Below are 20,897 nucleotides of genomic sequence, written 5' to 3' on the forward strand. Positions count from 1 at the left end.
CAAAACATGTGTGGAGGCTTCACCCTACCCCCACAGTGCTGAAGAATCAGCAGCAGACTCCCAGCTCCTGAAATACCAGGAAGTGACATCACCAAGCCCCCTGGTGACGTGGAAACTCTACTTCACCAGCAGGACACGGCCTTAACTGAACCATAGAGCAATTACTCTCTTCAGGACACAGGCCGTCCTGGGATCCTCAATCCTACTACGTTTTTAAAATGGAATATTTTCCTCAAAGCCTCCTGTTACACATCACCCATGTTTAATAAGAGGTTAACTAGCCTTTCATTTTTTTTCCCCAACGGCAAAGAGAAATTATTGAGCAGAACGTGGTCTTCTTCAGCCATTTACGGATGAGCTTATTCAATTTCTGGTTGAATAATTAAACATGTTTAGAAAACATATACAATTAATTAAAAGCTTCCTCATTTGTGGAACATTTATTATTTTCCTTCTACTTCTCACAGACATGTAACTGCCTGTTGGCAAAATAGTCACTGAAAAGACCCACATGCTTAGTGCTTTGCTGAACACTATTTGATTGCAAACTGGTTCAGCACTTACCTTTCCCAGGTACAGGAAAAGGAACAGAGAACGATAAAACTGCTTTTGCCTGTTTCAGCGCTGAATAGATGCTTTTGTGAGCTTGAACGCCTGGATGATGTTTATTCAAAATATCCTCATTGTTGCTTTGTTCAAATTTAATGGCACCCTCTTAATGGAGAGAGGAATTTCTTTTTGTGTTCCCACTCAACAGCATTTCCAATAATACAGTGCAGCAAAACAGTTTGTGAACCTCCTCCCTAGGCTGGTCCATTTCCAGCTATTTTACACCTAAAATGTAGGTCTACATGAAAGTCATAATAAATAATTCAGATGCGTGGATATCAGTACTATATGGCAGGATATCCTTGGTGTGAGGCAATACATCAGTGCTGAACCACAGTACACCACCACTGTGCTTGGTGGTCTGGATGAGGTTCTTCTGATGGAAGGCCAGGGTTAGGTTTTTGCCACATAAAACCCAACAATTTGAATGTTTGATTCACATGTTGACCAAAAAGTTCAACTTTTGACCTGTCAGTCCAGAGAAAAGTCTTACTCCGGTGAACTTGAGGGGGTGGTAATGTTCTGGGAGAAACATCCTGTAAAGGTTATCATGGTACTCTGGAGTTCCATGGCACCGCCTGGATGATTTTCCAGGTTGCTCTTGGGCAGATCTTGGCAGAAAGAGTGCTGGGGTCCACAGTGTCCTGTGTAGAGTCAGCATAATCTTGAATATTTTCCATCTGTCCAACAGCTGGGTGAAGCCGCAGATGTTTAGAAATGGTTGTGACACTTTCTAGATTGATGTGCATCAGCTACTCCTTTTCTTTGGTCCCCTTGAGTTTTCTTTTGATCGTGGCATAACCTGTTTCCACTAACTTGTATTTTGAAAACCAAACTCACAAAGCCACATACCATTTTATAGACCCGGGCTGCCCAAACTCAGTCCTTATTTACTTGTTGCTCAGTTATTTAGTCTCCTGATTCTAATTACCTCCTTAATTGCGCAAAGTAAACCAAGAGTTCACTCAGTCCACATAGAAAGATTACTAATTCATAAGCCAATTTGTTTTAAAAAATGGAATTGATTAATATAAACCCTTTAGATCATTTAAGAAAAGACCTTTTTCAATCAAACAGGGTAGTATGGTAAAACATTGCCATTCCCATTATTTTGAGGGTTCACAACTTTGTATACACACTGTATATGGTTCATGCAGTACAGAGTATTTCTGGATAAATCAATTAAGCGTGATACTTAAAAGTAATTTTGTGTTTCCTGTAATATAGGATCATAACACATTTCATAAGTTAAGAATGCTCATCATAATGGCAGCTGTTTCAATAATTTACACAGATCTGGTCAATGACAACAGTAAATTAGCACAGACCCTGGGCACAAATCCTGCCACTGCTTTTCGGGTCTAGAATGCCACCGAGAGCAAGCTTGTTCTGCACTACATAATTTGAATGGCATGCATACTACCCTAAACTATTCAAAATGGAAGTTAGTGAGTTACTTAATCCCTGGGCAGTGCCAAAGAATGTGTCATCATTACAGAAAGGCCAATGATTCCCGTGTTGTCTGAGACTCTGGAGACTGGTCTGAGTATTTGTGCCGGACTTTTTAAGCATTCTGTGCAGGAAAAACTATTCAGACACCAGTGCTGAACTACTGGTAAGACCATGGGTCTCTGACAAAACCGATCAAGCCATGAAGGAAACATGGATTAAGCTCTGTGGTATAGCAAGGCACCTCCCATGGGACTAGTGAGTAACTAGGAAACTATGATCACCATTGCAAAAGCACTGCATGACCTAAAAAAGGCCAGATTGCACAGCACATTGCCAGGCACACTGCCCAAAACAGCAGTCTCTGTAGGAAACTGCACTGTGGTTCCTATGTAACCTCTTCAACCTTACTGATAATCAATAAGCAGAAAGTACCAGGTCCAAGATTGGGGGCATCTGCTCCCTCTCAGTCAGGACTAGTCAAAGAACACTCCACACTGAGTGGTTCTGTGGACAGCAGCAAAGTTTAAAGGGTTTACAGATGTGCAGCAGAGCTGAAGGTGGGGTTATGTGTTCTAGATTTGCCCTTCTGTTCTAAATCCAGACGCGTTCACGTGGCAACACAGTTGAACCAACAGGCAGGCTCTCTCCAGGAGTACAATTCTGAAACAAAAACCTATTGTTTCGTTTAGCTTTTACTGTCGTTGCTTTTACCCATATGAAACAATAACTCCAAAACCCTTTGTGGCAGATTGGCATTAATTCTGTTACCTCTTACGGATAACACTGGATTCTCTGTGTAGAAAGTGCCTAAAGCGATGTTGTAATATTTAAGTTTATAAGATAAGAAGATGGCTGAAATTATATTTTTACCTGGCGGTTTACCTTTCTTCTTAGTACAGACTGTATCCAAGACACAATTGAAACCTCTCATGCAGCAGCTCAACACAGTAATTACGACTTCCTTTGGAAAAAGAAAAACAAGCCTGAGGGCTCCCGACCTGCAGTATGTTATATGCTCAGCCAAAGCTATGATGCAAGAATCCCTAAATGGACTTCACCGTCAAATACAGAAGATGTCACAAGGCAACAGTGCGGGGAAAACAACGCTTAAGCAAAGTCTGTCAAGGACATTCAAAGAAAAGCTGAAGCTAACAATCAGGGTTGTTCAGACTGTGTGATTGTTTTCATTGCATACAAATGTACGCAAACAGTTTGCGTTCCTAGTGTTCTGTGTCCACACAACACCAGAACACAGCCTACTCAGAAAACAAGAGAACATTTTAGTAACATCACAGGAACATTTCACAACCAGATGTGGAATTGATTACATGGTTTCTTGCTTGCTTGCTTTGGGAATTGCAGGTTTTGTGAGCTGGAATTCTGGGAATGAGGGGGCTGCATCTTAATCTCTTTGCACAGCTTCACATTGAACTGACTGCACATCAATGGCCTTTTCTCCCACTCTTACAATGCCAATTCCACTCAGTTCCCATTTTCTATCGCTTCTACCAATTCAGGGTCGCGGGGGAGCCAGAGCCTATCCCAACAAGCAACGGGCGCAAGGCAGGGCACACCCTGGACAGGACGCCAGTCCATCACAGGGCACGCACAGACACAAACACAGATACACACACTCACACCAGGTCCAATTTTCCCAGAAGCCAAATGAACCCACCAGTGTGTTTTTGGACTGTGGGAGCAAACCGGAGCATCTGGAGGAAGCCCAGACGAACCCACAGGGAGAACATACAAATTCCACGCATGCAGTGCAGCGCCTCAGCAACTGAACCAGGCCCCAGCGCTGCAATGCAGCAAAGCTGACCCCTGCACCACCATTGCCACCCACGATCCAAACTCCAAAACCTGCTCATGTACAAGATGTGCAAATCATCTAAGTATTAAACTAAACAGCAGTTCATCTGTTTGGGCTCAACTTTTTTTGTGCATTTTGCAAACTGAACATTGAAGGGAACCCGATGAACCACATAATGACAATTATTACTCAGTGCAGAAGTTAAAACACTTCTCCGAAATAATAATGGCGCATTGTTTAAGTAGAGGTCAGTGCTCAGTGCACAAGCCCAAACAAGAGCCCTGAAACCTGTAAAGGATTTTTTACAGTGCTTTTAGTTTACAACAACCCTGTGATTCAATGTGATTCACCTTTAAATAGCATACTAAACTCTGAAACACAGACGATATGTCAAACACAGGCAATATGACACATGCACTGTTAAAAACAATACAAACATTTATATCTCGATTTCTTATTGTAAACAATTTAGATTATGAAGGCAATGATATTTACTCAAAGTCAAACAACTTTGTAACAAAGTGGAAACCGATGTTAAAAAATAATCTTGTTTGAAAAATGCATCTTGTCTCTACAGATTTTATTTTTCTTTGGTGTTAAGTGCCTGAAAAACAAATAAAGCAATTAAAAACATACAAACTTTTAAATGTCAGCAAGCACTTGTCCAACTTTAAGTACAAGAAGGTATTTTATTACCTTTCTGCATGCCATTCTCCTGTATAACAAGCACATATTTTAACTTTCAAAAATCCTACCCGCACTGGCATATAATTTTTCTCAGGTTATGCCTAAAAAATCTGCATATATCACTTTTATTCAGGTGGGCCCAACCCTGTGACTTTTCACCAAAGACACCACACATTCTGGAGGGACAAATGGCAAAGTATTTCTATTTTTGACCTTCTACCAGACCCATACCTTCTATTTTTACCACCGGCCTGGGACCACGGTATGTCATAACAACATGGTCCTTGGCAACCAGGACAGCTGTGTCCTTCCCACAGGCACTGCCCTGTAACCAACGGCAACACAGCCCATCCAGCCCCATCCGATGACGTAATGATGTCTCATGGCAGCCCCGCCAGCAGGCACTACTCACGCCTACAGATCACACAGAGAGAAGACAGCTACACAACATAAGGCATGCTCTGAGCACTACGAACTCTGTAAGACCTGCACGGGCCAATCCAGTATTCTAGTAGGCCATTCTGTTAGAATGAGCTTCATCTGGCTGTTCTCTTCACTTCTGTTACTTCCATCTTTCTATCCTCTTCGTCCACCTCTGGGTCATGGTGCCAGAGTGTCAGAAAGCAGCGGGCGCAAGGCAGGGTACACCCATGATGGGATGCCAGTCCATTGCAGGGCACACACTCACACCAGGACCATTTTTTCCCAGAAGCCAGTTAACCTACCTGTGTGTCTTTGGACTGTGTGAGGAAACCAGGGCCCCCAGAGGAACGCCAGGTGAACATGGGGAAAACCTACAGACTCCACACAGCTCAGGCTCTGTGAAGCAGCAGAACTAACCACTGTGCCACGGGGAATTAAAATATCTCACAGAAAAATCCAAAATATTATTGAGAAATGATTACAATATTAATCAAAAACTGAGTTAAGACCCCTCTAGGGTGTACTTCGCCCATTGCTTGCTGGGATAGGCTCTGGTACCCCTGTGATCCTGAACTGGCAAAAGTGATTAGAAAACGATTGGATGGATATTACTAGGACTGATATATTTTCACAATCAGCTGTTTAGCTTTGTAGTTCTGACTGCACGAAAAGTCAAATCTCTTCTCTTTTGATCATCACATAAACAAGCAGAAGTACTTGTACACAGCAAGTGGGAATTACACTCAAAGACAAAATGAGTCTCTTATCAGCTGAAACCACCTGTCATAGTTTAAAAGGAAAATCACCATTAAGTAATAAGGCTTTGAAAAAGATGAGCTTGTTTAATGTCATTCCACTTTAGTGCACACCATAAGCAGGTTCCTATGACTACCACACACACCTGTAGGACAGGAGATACTTTTTTTTCCTCAGGTTCTTCTTGTTTCAGGAGACTAAAACACCGTCGAAAACAGAATTGAAACAGAACACCCTTAGGAACAGACCTCCTCTCCCTCCGCAAAAAAAGAGGAATCACTGAATAATGAACATGACACCTTTTTAGTGTTTCTTTCATTCTGACAAAACAAAAAAAATCCTGCACATTTTACGAGCATTAAACTGCTGCTGTGTGCATTCTGCACATGGCTTTTAAGACGATAAATCTCTCACTTTCATGCTGATCACAAAGTGTTGTGTGTCCAGCCATATTGGATATGAATCAATCCAAGCTGCATTTAGAAAGCTGCCGGCTTCAAGACTTTGGGAAGAAGCCCTTTGATCTCTCACAGGTGCTAGCTGTTCCACAGTCTGACCCAGGGAAGATCAATGACTGCTCTGGTATTGACTTCCCACCGAAAACCAGATCAAAACAGCCCTCTGCCTCCCAGTTTACACGCCTACACTCTTATTTCAGTCATCTCTCCTGTTTCACAGACTATAACTCTTTATTACCCCTCACGGGGATATTTTTTCTGTAAATACAAATAGCATATAAAAACCTAAAAGGCATTCCTGCATTACTAATGTTAAACCTGACAGGACAGTGAATAAAATGTGGATGGCTCTTTGGAAATCTTGCCTTTTAACTTATATAACCTATTCATCAGACTCCATATTTATATATCTATAACCTTCCAAATTTCACATAAAGTCCTGCAACAATAAAGACGACAAGGTTTACTATTGTACAAGAGTCCCTTCAACAATGTGAATCCAAAAATGTGGATTTTTTTTTTTTACAGACACTGGGTTAAAATTACATGGTATTAAACATGGCCTTAGTCATAGAATTACTGTATAAGGTAAAAAACTTGTTTAGACGAGACAATAAGCCCTCTGTCCTATCTGTCAATTCAGCTTCATTCATGTTGCATCCACAGACACAAACAAGAACAAGAACCACAATCTTACTGCACTACCTCTGGCACAGAGGAGTCCTGTACATCTTCTGACTAGTGAAAGACACTCTTGTAGAAAAGCATTTGTTAACTCAAACCTTCAGGCTTAGAAGTCCACAGAAATCTCAGCTGGTTTGTATTTAAAAAGCTATAAAAATCTCAACTACTGTATAGACCCTGCTGTTTTCTGTTTTTCTTGCTTAATGAGCTTAACTGTTTCAGCGACATGCAGAAACACAATGAACAACAGGAGCTTGGCAATAATGTCAGCATCTAGTCTTTTGTCTCAGCAGTGCTACGCGTTATAAACTTGCTCTCCAAGGGTCCCTGCAGGGGGTATATTTATGTTATACCCATACGGGGAGTCTCTGTGTTCTCGCTTCAGCTACTACCCTGCATTGCAATGCAAATTCCCACTTATCTCTTTACTGCTGCTTCCAGTGGCAGGTATGACTTGTCATTCAGTATGTTTACACAAATACACAAAGCACAAGCATTACAGCAATTTGCACTTCAATGTAACCTGTAACAACTCCCTCCTGAACTCTAAAGAATATGCTTACTTATTCTTGCAGAAAGAAATATACGAGAAGAAATAGAAATTAAAGGCTTCTGAGCATTGACAGAATATATCATGCCTAGAACATAAAGATGTGCTTTTCCCTGCTTTTAAGATTCTGTGCCTTGCATCTGGGAAACCATGTCGATGAGCGTGAGGGAGCAGACAAGTGTCTATTTCCCTCAAACCCTGCCTTTGTCCTTCAAAGGGGCCCGGCTATAGTCCATAGCCATAAAGCAAGATTACAATAACCATCCATCTTCTAACCATTTAATCCAGTACAGAGTCATGGGAAAGCCAGAGTCTATGCTGGCAAGCAAGTAGCACAAGGCAGGGTACACCCTGGAAGGGACACCAGTCCACTACAGGGCAAACACATACACCGACATGCACACACTCATACCAGGGCCACCTTTCCCAGAAGCCAATTAATGTACCAGCATACCTATGGATTGTTGAAGAAAACCAAAGACCTGGAGGAAACCCATGCAAACACGAGGAGCACATACAAATTCCATGCAGATAGCACCCCAGGAACAGAACCCAGAGCCCCAGTTCTAACCACAGTGCTGCCCATTGCAATAACCACACTAGGTAATTTAGTTTTCCTGCGTTCTAATTTTCCTATGCTTTATTGGGCATTTGCCTTGCTTTAACCATGCTCTGTAATATTTATTCTCCATTTTTAAATCATGCCTTTACTTTTCTTGACTACTTCCTGCTGAAATAATACACTAATTTGCCTTGGCAAAATTGTGGAAGGATTAGCTGCAGGCTGGTTTGTGGTATCTGGTGTTTGTGGGCTAAAGCTCACTCAGACTGAGACTTAAAAGCAATGTTACAAATGAGAGAAGACCATCTGACCCATGTAGATGACTTGAATCTTGTCTCATTACATTAGAGCTTTGAAAGGTTAAATACACTGCTTATCCCCTGTGTTAAAACCTAACAAAGGAGAAACATTAAAAAAACATTACTCCTCAATAATGGACTACAATGGGCTGAATACCCTCCACTCACATGGAATCGCCGGTATGTTCTTACTGTATTGGTGCTTTCTAAGGTCTTAGAGGCACTGTTTATTCCCTTGCAACCTGCGGTCAAACAAGATAGCACCACTGAAAGAGTTTCAATTAACCAGTAACAAAGTCAGGCCCATCTAGTGGAATCTCTGAGAAATCATCATCATTGGATTTCATGGAACTCCCCATTAACTTTTCTTTCCATAAAGAGGAGGTGTACAACTCATTAGGGCCGTTCCTTGACATCTGCCAGAATCCCACCATCATTTGAGCTTTTCAACAAAGCTTGATGTTCACCCTCCAGTAGATGGCTAGCAATGATACTCGACTGGGAATTCCACGCAGAAAATAAAATCCATACATTCACAATTAAATGCATACAACTCCATGTTGTCATTCTCAATATATTATGTGACATGGACCACACCTTTAAAGGGTAACTTTAAATAATATTCTATTCAAATTGTCCTTGGGAGTTTCATAAAGCAACACTCCGTACACGCAATAAAAAACGGACTGCATACAGAAACCACAAAGCATAAGGGGTAGACTTCCAAACGTGTTCGAAATACTGTCAAGACCTCAAAAAATAAGGTCGTTTGCTTGTTTGTAGACGGTGTCACCTTTTATCTGAACCTCTGCAGGAAGCTTCACCTTCTTGATATGCATACTCGAGACAACCTTGACTAGGAAAGTTAATTCAATTCCCCAACATGTCGGTGCCATTTGGTTACCCTCGGCTGAGATCTGATCTCTATTTCTTTCCACGCTGTTTCGAATAAAAATAAACCGCCTAGGGTTCCTATCATGCGTTTCGTTGTACCCTTGAAATGTTATGGGTGTGTTCTTGAAAAGTTAATCAGGATAATGCTTGACAGAAAAATTAGGTTGTTGTTTCATTTTGGCTCAGAAAACTGCCGCAAGTGCATATGAAGACATATGAAGTCAAAAGGTGTAGTCGCAATTTCGCCCGGATAGTTAGTTTTAAATGCCCTTGCTCAAACGGAATGTCCTAGCCTAGCGTTTGCGTCATTTGACTCTAACTGAAATACTACATCAGATTTGGAAGAGCAAACAAAAAAAAACTTTTGCTTAGCAACATTTAGCTGGTAGTGAAACGTTACATTTCAAGCCACCGCCCCTCCAATATTTTAAGAAAGCAATATCACCTTGTTTCTACGATTTTCAAGAGTCACGTTTTCGTCAGGGGGTGGGGTAGATTTATGTACACGTCACGAGTAAGTCAAGTTGGGAGCAGAAAGACAACGCCAAAGAGAGCGTTTTTATCAATAGAAAATTCACGAGTTTACAAAAGCGACTTCGGAAAAGAACATACTAGAACACACAATTCGAGAGCTCTCGTCTAAAATAAAATGTTGTCATTACCCGCATGTCTCCTCCATTGGACGTTCGAGAAAATGGATGGTGCCGGAATGCGCTGAAAACATTGCTGAGCTTTCGTTACTTGAAGAAATTAGTTAACTATCATGACGATCACATTATTTGTTCACCTAATTGTCCAGTTGAATTGCACGAAAACCTTCTAATCTGTATTCCACAGATTAGAAGACACCACAGGGCAAATTGAAGATTATAATCTGTAGCTACCAGTAAAGAGATGGTAGAAACCAAACAGGTCAATGTAGTGGTCAACACCTACCTTAAAACCCACCACCCATAGTGCCTGTTAGCTCCAGCAGTTGCTGTTGACCCACACTGTTCCTGCATTATACATTCCTGATGCTACAATGATCAAATCCAGTCAGTTTTTATTTTAGCTTACTCATGACACGAAATAACCCAAAACCACATAGCTAATGAATCCAATTCCAAGATTATCGGTTATGTTGCTCTGAGACTTGTAATCAATGTAATTGGATTTGGTGGCGAGAAAGACAGGGGGAGACAGCCTAAATTCTGCCAATGTGTATTTGCTGAGATTGCATTTTTGTAGTCCAGAGAGCAGCACAATGAAAGCCTTGCAGGCTGGGAAACACTGGAATGGATCTTCCTTGCACCATGGTAAACATGTAATTTATAGGCCTCCCTGAAGCTTGAGAGGTTCCTGTTCTGTGACCCTCTAGATAACAAGTGGCCAGAGGGGGTAAACTGTGGAAAACACAAAACTGTGGAACATCCTGCTCTTCTAGGATACCTTCAAATGTTAACAAGTCTCTCCTTAACCCCACAATTTGATAACTAATTTTCAAAACTTACTCTGTGTGTTAGTAATTCACAGTCTTGACTATGTCCTAACTATGAATGAAATACAGTCCATCTGTTCGTTTCATCAAGAACAAAAAGCCTTTTTTTGATTTGTGGGTCTTTAACACATTGATGGATTTTAAACAGGGCAACTGATGGCCTCAGTTTTTGTTATTTGTTATTTTTAAATATGTAGCACCTGTATTCTTCACACAAAGTAGACCCAAAGTCATCCCTTTGTCTTATTGTAAACTTTCTATATCTTTACAGCAATGAGTAACTACGGAACTCCCTTCCCAACATAGGCCCATAGGAGGATCTAAAAAAGAACTTTAAAAAGTGGATTTCAAAAGAACGTAGCTAGAAAACCTTCTGCTATTTTTATCATGTGACACTTTTCATCTCATGAGATGATGGGGTTACAGTGCACAGTAAAATAAAACGGTTGTTTAAAATCTATATGCCAAAACAACAACATGCACTTGGATCAAATGGTGAATCACCTCTCAGTCATTCTGAATGCTGTCAGTGTAATAGGTAAGCACAATTTCTTTTCCCTGGATACAGCCCTAATGACATATAGCAAAATAAACTGAGCACTAAAGAAATATTGATTATCTTGGCAGGCATATTAAGTATCAGTTTGTATCAGATTACTATAGGTCCCTTGACAATACCAACTATGACAAGTGATGTAAACAGTGCCTGAAGTAATTATTTTCTCCGGTTTTCTACATATATTTTAAATAACAGGTTATAGCGATAAAGGGATGTGCACTTAGGTGCCAAACTCTGATACAATGTTGTACACTGCTGTAACAACAGTCAAGGCTTGTCTGTGCTTTTCAGTTGGGTTCATCTCTGGAAGCCACCGATCAGAGAAATGCCTGAGTAGTATCGAGCAGTGAAACCTTTATTCCTTATGTCAACACAGCATTGAGCGTATGGGTAACAGATTCATTTAATCAACGTACTGAAACGTCAAACCACACATTGAACTTAACATTTAATATTATTTCTGGCTAGACTGAATAGTTTTAACCTGATATCTCCGTTTATAACAACATAATTTCAAAAAAAATGAAAAAGTGTTTTTGTACAAAATATATACATCATGAATACCTCTAGGTCAAATACAGACATGTATTAACCAATCAATTGGGCAAATAGACATTGGTCTGGTATGAATGGTGATATGCTGAAATCAGAATCGGAATGGATATATTTGGTTTCTAGTATGTTCCCTTTTCCCAAAGCTCACGATGTGTAAAATGTAAGAGTACAGTATTACTTCTAGTTATCACGTGTCTTATAAATTTACACCTTTACTCAGGACTCTTCAGTTTTAAAGCATCCCAAGATCCTTCATACTTGATGAATGTGGGCCTTGTTAGGGATTTGGAAATTTCCCCAACTGTTTTTTGTTTAGCTTGTGGAAATCCCGGCACAGTCAACATCTTTTTGAGGAGTGTCCCCTGATTGTTCAAAAGCGAGGATCAAACATGCAGCTGTTTATATGTACAGTCATCCAGTCGCAGTAATTGGTACGTATGAACCTAGCCAGAGTTTGTCTAACTCCGAATGTCTCCTGCTAATTATCGTTTTCGATAAAACCACTTCAAACGTCCCAGGCCACACAAAATCCTTTGCCATAGCGCACACATTCACAAACACACATACTGTTGGCTCAGGTTATGCCTTTGCCCCATGCTAATGAGACAGTTCCCTCAATGAAATCTCACCAGCTGTCCTCCTGACTTCTCCCATCTTGCAGAAGTCTGTTGTAACCCGCTAGCTGTACATGCAACATTGAAGACTTCACAGATCAACACTTGTTCCTCTTCATCCTGGGCCTCAAAGAATCAAGAAGCAAATGACAGAAAAGGTCCTAATATTTCTAAATGTTTTTCCCTTCTTGTACAGGTAAGGAAAGATGAGACTCACTCTATTTTAGATTTGTGTAAAGCAGGGTGGATATAATACTCATTTGTCCTTGTAGAGAATAGCTTTGTATGCCTTTCCTACATGCAGTTTATTTTCATCCTATGTGGATTGCCTATATTTTTTTCATTCCTTCTGTTGTAGTGTTTTATACTCATTTTCTAAATTGAATGTATCTCTTTATTAATCTTCCCCCTTCTTCAGGTTTATAAATCATTTTAAGTGAACCATTTACAAGAGATTATTCTTGACCAAAACAACAGACTGAACTTCAAAGTGATGAATGTGGACAGAAGTATACACACAACTCAATCAGTGCATCTAATGCAATAATCAGCTGAAGAAAGTCACCTTTGACGTGTGGTCATGATAGAAAGGTTTTAAGGACAAAAGCAGGGTAGGATGACTTTTTAAACCATTAAAAGTCAACATTTAAAGAAAAAACAACTACTGGGTACAAAATATAAATTACTCCCATAATGAAAAAGGATACATCATTCCTTGCAGCACCAAGACTTGCTTAATGGGTAGCCTGCATTACATGTTCATGAAATGTATCATGATCCATCTCCAGTCTTGTAAGTTAATGCTAGATATTAATAATAATAATATGCTGAACTCTTCTGAGGGATTGTTTTACTACTGGAAAAATGACATGCATGCATAACATTAATGACACAGAGGGTGTGTGCATCATGTAAGAAATGTTAGAGGGGAGACAGCTGCACTCTTGTGGGAGGGCACTGTACAAAACTGTTTTATGCATGAAAGCAAAAAAAAAACATCCGACAGCTGTTCTCATGTCAAAGTTCTCAATAATTTATTTACTCATAAGCATTACAAAAACATATGTACAGAGTGTAAAAACAGTCCATTATCACAACTACCACTTGAGCTCTGCAAATTGAGCAGGATTTCATTTCAGACACGTTGTCCACAACTACCAGAACAAAACAATTTTACTGTATTTCAGTGTTGACTGACATGGCCACTCCAGCCTCTATTGAAGAAAGGCTAGCACTGGCAAAACAGCCATCAGTCTTCTCAGAACGCATAGAACTGGCTTTTTTGTGAATGTGCAATTCAGTGTCTAACCGAGCTATGAACCTTAATACGCCCGTCTGGAGAAAAAAAAAATATATGTCATACCGTATCAATGCCTGGGCTACATTCAGGATGCTACAGCCTAGGACAGCAATCTTATTTTCCATGAATACAAAGGACTGCCTTACAGCAATGACTAGCTATGGAAGTTCAATACTGGGTCGCATAAAGGACAATTTTTTAGCTTTTGATTCCCGGGCCATCAAAAAATTGTTCCTTTAATTCGACTGGTGCAAATCCCTTCCATGTAAATGAACCTCAAAGACAGGTTCGCAAAAAGGTCCGTGCTCCCTTACGGATGTGCTTCATCTCCTCTTTTTGCTGTGCCTGAGCATCTTTTTCCTCTTCAGGATCATGTCGTAGAGTCTCTCCAGCCCGGGCTGGAGTCCCTGGCCGTCCAAGGCGCTGCAGCCCTGCACGTGGTGCAGAGTGGAGGCGCTCAGCTCGTGGAGGGCGAGCACCTTCTCCACCTCCGTCACGGACAGAGCCGCGGGCACGTCCTGCTTGTTGGCTAGGATTAACACGGGGACCCCCTGGTTTTCGGAGGTGCGGGTGATTTTGTGCAGTTCCACCTTCGCCTCCTCCATGCGCTCGGCCTCGGTCGAGTCCACCACAAAGACCATCCCGTCCGTCCTGCGGGTGTAGGACTTCCAAAGAGGCCGCAGTTTCTCCTGGCCGCCCACATCCCAAACCTGGAAAGTGATGGACCGCGAGTTGCCCACGGCCACTTTGACTTTTTCCGTGTTAAACCCTTTGGTGGGAATCGTCTCGACAAACTCCCTCAGTTTGAGCCTGTACAGCAGCGACGTTTTGCCTGCGGAGTCGAGTCCGATGACGACCACATGCAACGACTGGAAGTTGGGCAAAAACGGCGTGTTGGGAGCGATTTCCGTGAGCTGGTTCCCCATCGCAGCTTGAACTCAAACGCACGTATTCCCGCTGAAGTGCGTTAGCAATCGGGTGCCAACTTCTTCTGATAGCGCTGTTTAAAGGTGCATGGCCTTCACACCTCCTTCAAACGACTGGGGGGTTCTGGAAACCAGGCGTCTGGAACCGCTGCAGAGACCCTATCAAAACCAAAACGAAACATCAGGTTAAGAGGATTTATGATCTACAGATATAAAACGAGCGAACCCTTCCGAGTAAGGTGGGCGTCAGCCGGCGTAAAGAGAGCAACGCTTTCACAGATGAAGCATGTAATTAAAAGCCCAGATACAAATTAAACAGCGTGTAATTATCAGCACTAGAAGACCGTAATTCAAACACGAAACACTGGTTTGGCGTTACAGTCGCTACTAGTACATCACACTGATTTGAGCAAAACCGTCGATGGGGTTTCTTCCATTTTAACTATTGTATTGGTCTTAAGAACACTAAGGGCGTCTATCGAGGCAGAAATTCTGAAATCTTCGTTTGCAAGATTTATCTCCCCTGCACACGAACTCCTGTGTACTGTAAACTGGCGGACAGGCGGCAGTGAGCATTAACTCGTCTGCCTCAGGAAACAGGGTGTTGGGGTTCACAGATCCCCCCCCAGCAAAAATACCTCATTCCCACCTCCCCGCCCCGGGCTTCCAGATCAATAAAAACTTGTTGAGCACCCCCGTCACCCTTTCAGCCTAGTACATAAACACCGTGAATAATTAAAAACGCCTTCAGCGCGATATTTACACACGGGTCTCACAAAACACACATATATGACACGGCACTATAGTCTCAATTGCACGTAGCTTGTAGCAGTTTGCGTTGTGGATAAACTCCACGGAATTCGATCGTCCTATCGACTACCTCAATATCCCGAGGTTATTTATCGAATTGCAGATTAAATTCGTTCAGGTCCCAAATTCTACCACACTTAGTGCGCAGGGAACGAAGATAGAACAGGCACGGGCTACAGTATAATCCACAAAATATAATTTCATGATAGGTGGTATCTTAGGAAAAATACTTTCACCGGGTTATTTATTTATTTTATATATATATTATTTAATATTTTATTTATTTAGTGCCTTTTTCACCACGTAGATGTTAACAGGTATAAATGTATTAATTTCAGAAGACTCGGCCGCCTGACGTTGTAGAGGGATCACCGTTCAGTGTATATACGGGTTTACCAATACTGCGGACGGGGTGCCTATCCAAGTTAAATCTATGAAATAGAATGCTTTTAATTCCCTTATGATTAATGCATTCAACATCTCGAACCCGCAATAAAATTGCTGTTATTCACTCTACGGTTTGTACACAGCAAGAACCACACTGTAGTTAGCTTTTATTCCGTAGCTAGAGAGCGTAAACAAACAGGAATGAGTTCTTGAGATAATTCAGCACGTATCCTGCACGCTATGTTGTAATATCTCCGAGAACATCTTAGCACAATGTGAACAAGGCACCACATTATGTACCTGTACTCGTTCACGGATATGATTATTTAAACGAAGATGGCTTCATTTTGAAATGATAAGTGTATCTCGCTGAATGTGTTTGAAACACACGGGTAACAATTTAAGAAGATGCTCACTGCGGTGTTGCCCGGTGGACTCATACGTATCGTTATATTTCAGTATTTGTATGAAGGCTGTGGTAAGCTTTTTTCGGACAAAGGAATTAGCTAAGTAATCTTACCTTTTATTTGCTTAGAATCTCCCAGTAAAACATAGCTTCACTACAGCGCCCGTGACAATCCTTAAACACGATGAAGGCTCGCCCAGCAATCCCAGATCCCAAGCAACTCCTCTCACAACAGCGTCTTCTCTCGGCTGTTTCTCCACTGGTGTCGAGTAATACACAGTTGGCGCAAGAGGTGGAACCCGCCCCTGCGTGACGTGACACAAACACGCTACCAAGAATCTCTCCTCTCGCCCCTCATTCCCTGTGGTTTCCTTAAAGGGGAATTGTCACGTTAAACAAACAGGCAGCCCTCGCACCTCCGCGTCTGAAAGTCAGTCGCCACAGGGGGTACGCCTTTGTTTTCTTAACGATTGCTGTAGATGTAGACGTAAGAGCTGTACTTCAGATGTACTTAAGATGCCAGGGCTACCGCTTCTTGAGCACTTTTGTCTGTGGGCACACAAAAGCCTAAATCAATAATCTCACACCCCGGGCCACTTCTTACAGTCTGGGTCAGCTACCTTGTCGCGCATCGAACCGGCGTTCTCGCACATTCCGTGAATTCTTTAATCGCTATTTTCTAGCGGTTTGAACTATGGCTAGTGGCATCTTCACTCGACTGCACACTTTCACGGAGTTTTCCGTTCCCGATCAATTATTCTTTCAGAACATATTCAGGCGGCGCCCGCATGAAGTCTCTATTTTCAGACCCGAGAGGTGCCCAATATTATGTCGGTCATGACTAAAGGCTGAATCAGTAGATTGTTTTGAAGCAGAGGACGACGCTGTGTTATTTGTGCAGTCTTCCCACAGCAGTTGCGAATTATTGCCATTCACCGCCGCAGTGTTGTGCCGTGACACGGACCAAAACGCGCAGATCTAGCTGGAATGTAAATCTTAACTGCTGGGAGTGGAGTGCGAGAAATTGTGCTCTGCAGGCTGAAAAATAAATAATAATAATAATAATAATTGCTTATACTTATATAGCGCTTTTCTGGACACTCCACTCAAAGCGCTTTACAGGTAATGGAGACTCCCCTCCACCACCACCAATGTGCAGCCCCACCTGGATGATATTCAAACCAGGCGGAATTCTTGCACGCAGGCAGGGTTGTGTTTCGCTCTCTCGTCCCGGGAGATGCCATTCCTTTGCGGAAGAAGTGTGCGGATTAAGTTCTGTTATGAACACATCTGGGGGGGGGGGAGTTGGGGTTCGGAGGTGCCAGGACGGTGTGAATTCGACACTACTCCGTGTGAGTCTGGTGTCCTGTCCTTTTCATCTCCGCCGTGTCGGGACAAGAGACAATAGGCTTATTGCAGTACAGGTCGCGTATAACTGCTCTAAACCCACCTTTAATCCTTTCCTCCTTCAAAACTCACAACAGAGTAACTTACAAACTGCCACAGGGGCTTCAGACTTCGTGTTTAAACTATGGCTGGGAAACTGCCGCCCCTGTGTTTTTAGTTCTGAATCCGCGTGTTCTTGTTTGCTGTTAGGTTATCCCATCCCTCACAATGGGAGATTTTTCCACATTCTTACTTAATGCATGCAACAATGTGCGTGTTTTTGGTGCCTTAGGGGTTCTGGTACCGAAATCATATCGAAATAACAGTGGAAAACGCCATGCTCTGACAATAATCCATATGAAACCGGGTTTGCGGTGGGGGGTATTTGATGTACGAGGTATATGAGACAGGTACAGACAAGCATGGCTGAAAAAATGGTTCTTAAATCAGATTAGGTACAGATTTTCATTGGAAAGAGGCAATGTTCCAGTGGAAGACAAACCAAAACACATGGGTACTAGACATAGCTATCCTGGCTGTGGCGCGTCACGCTTTCATCTCATTTCAGTTCAAAACAACAAAGGCAACAAACGTCGACAAACAGCTGAGCAGCAAACCCTACACGACAACTCTACAAAACAACCTCTTTTTATTTTGGAACCTAATTTAGTTAACGAATTTCCAAATGCTTCAAAAGGTGATTTTAAAACGGCGTTATTGCGCCCTCGCGCGTTTCTCTTGAGGTGAATTTGGCACAAGTGAAGGAGCTGCTCTGTGCTTCCAGTAATTAACATTTATCTCGTTTTAAAATCAGCAGACACTAAGTATATTACCTCCTTCTGCTCAGACAGGGTGGGGTATAGAGACACACCCAGAGATGATGAGGGGGTTTTGAGTGGGGGTGAAAAATCAACCTTTTGATTAATCTTTCTCTTCCTTCTCCTGTCCGAGGAATAATACGGAATTTACATCGAGCTGCTCATTAAACTCGACGCCACTCATTAATATTAATAAACGACAAGAAAGAAAAGTAGACATTGGAAGTATGCTGATTAACGCAGTTAATTCATTCATTAACTAGGTGTTAGCGAAAGGCGTGTAGTATTGCCTGAAGCTTTAATTTTGGTGTAGGCAGGCAAACGCGTTGCTCAGCCATACCACAAAAAATAAAAATCTTAAATAGCATAAGCAGTAGTAGACATGAAAACAAAAAAAACGTAATTTTAAAGTTCTTTAAAGCATTAATATTATGTCGTCCACGTTATTGATGCACTGTACATTAGCAATATCCAGGTTCGCGATCTGAAGACTGGTTACAAAGGGCACGTTGGCGTTTCAAAGACCGACACAGAAATAGTAATACCGCAGTTAAATACCTCCCATTGCTTTTAAGCAGCCAAGACTCTGTTGATATACTGTTGGGTCTATTAGCCTAGACTTATCTTAAATTAAAAAAAATAATCGGGCAAGAGGATTAAACCTAAGAACAAGAGGCGCGTCTTTACGCAAGGGGTTGTGGAAGACGCGACCAAGACCCAGCGTGTCTAAGGTGGCTTCCTTCAAAATCTCTTGAGGTGCTTGGATCACTTAGTCATTGGCACGCCGTGGAGATATGTGCTGAATGTCTACCCCTTGTTTGTAAGCTTCCCCGTAATTCTCTGTTATTTAAATCTAAAACAGGAATTGTTTTACAACAAAATACCACCGTCTATCCACCTGTTAACAGAAAGCCGCTTGTTTCTTCGGGCCTAGGGCCGAAGAAACGTAAGAACACAAGAACGGTTAAAATAAGGAGGAAATTCAGCCCAATTAGCCCGTTGGGTAGTTAGCAGCTAATTGATCCGAGGATCAGCCGATTCGCGAGACTGTGGCAAGGGTATCGGATTCGACAACATGGCTGGGGAAAGACGTGCCTCCTGGTTCTTGGTTTTCAATTTACTGGATAACCTTATCAGGACGCCAGTGGGTTTGCAGCACACAGAAAATCGGTAATGATACCCAAAATGTGAGGAAACGCTACCCCAACGCTACTAAAAGCAACAGGATAGAAATGGAAAATACTCTAATATTTATAAAGGCTCTAGCCCATTCTTGCACCATGATGGTTTGTCGTAAATTTCAACAACAACCCTACAATTTCAGTACAAAAACAACTGTATTTATGCTGTTTGCATTTTATATTACATAAGAGGTTCGCTTGGGAAGTTCGCCAGTGTGCGTCGGCTGCAAAGTGGAGAGGAGAGGTTGCTTTCCACGCTGAAAAAGTAGAAAGAAGTAACAACGTTTCGGCTCTTCAGCGTGGACGTAACCTGACTTGTTCTGTTCCATAAGAGACCCGTTACGTGGAGATGAGCTTAGTGTCAGCCCTCAGTGACCTCACTTACAGACGGGTTATTGATTTCTTTCAGCCACAATGCGCTTTGCCGAGTCCGGTTTGCGCGTCCAGTTGCTTGGCAACCGCGTAGCCCTGCAAGGGCGCATCTCTGGCTGTGCCGCTGTCCCCCGCAGAGCGCTAGTAATAAGAGCCGGCGCTGGAGGACAGCCTCACTCCCAAACACTAGCTCAACTTTGTGAGTGTCCTCGGCTTTCTCGTATCCAGGCTTGGTAGTAAGTTTTTATTCGTTTGTTAATTTTTTTATAATGACTACAAGCGGTTTTCTGATGCTTTAACAATAGCCAAGTTTAGAAAAAAGTGATAACTTAGAATTCGTGAACATACTGTCGTACACGTATATTTATAGTCCGTGAACAACAATCAGGATGTTTTCAGAAACTTATCCAAAGATGTAGAAATATCGGGGTGTGCTGTACTTATTATAACGTAGTATTAAATACGTCGCCCCCACAATCAAATACAAAATGCTGAATTCTGGTCCAGGGTGTTATTTCTGTTTAGTGATCACTGTCCCGTGCTTCATTTGGACGTGTTGTACTAATAAGGCTTAAGAAAATTAAAATCACATGCAACATTGAGGGCAGCATGTTTCGTGAAATTGTTTGAAAGACCTTGAGGGTAAAAACACAGTGGCGGCGTACTTGACATGTATGGCCGTACAGCAGTGGCCAGAGACTGAGTGTGAGGAACTGACAGCAGGTAAAATCGTCTGTCCTCATAACGGAGTCCAGATCTGCGCTGGACTGGCAAATGAGAGCTGCAGTTGAGAAGCCCGACCCTGAGCTGAAACCCCTCCACGCGTCTGGGAAGCAGGAAGGGTTTGCTATTAGGAGCGTATTATATCAAGATAATGAGAATTCCAATACCACGGGCTGCAAAGCTGGCTGGGATC

At 42.1% G+C, this 20,897-nt stretch overlaps 1 protein-coding gene across 1 annotated transcript; it reads right to left on the reverse strand.

Moving 5' to 3' along the window:
- Positions 1 to 13,404: 13,404 nt before the first annotated feature.
- arl4d (ADP-ribosylation factor-like 4D) lies at positions 13,405 to 16,538 on the reverse strand. Its single transcript, XM_015361854.2, has 2 exons — positions 16,339 to 16,538; positions 13,405 to 14,780 (listed from the first exon to the last, which is right to left on the reverse strand). Exon 2 carries the CDS (start codon positions 14,619 to 14,621, stop codon positions 14,019 to 14,021), a length of 603 nt encoding a protein of 200 aa, XP_015217340.1. The 5' UTR covers positions 14,622 to 14,780; positions 16,339 to 16,538; the 3' UTR covers positions 13,405 to 14,018.
- Between the last annotated feature and the right edge of the window lie 4,359 nt (positions 16,539 to 20,897).

Source organism: Lepisosteus oculatus, chromosome 28 (assembly GCF_040954835.1).
Source record: "Lepisosteus oculatus isolate fLepOcu1 chromosome 28, fLepOcu1.hap2, whole genome shotgun sequence".
Taxonomy (NCBI): domain Eukaryota; kingdom Metazoa; phylum Chordata; class Actinopteri; order Semionotiformes; family Lepisosteidae; genus Lepisosteus; species Lepisosteus oculatus.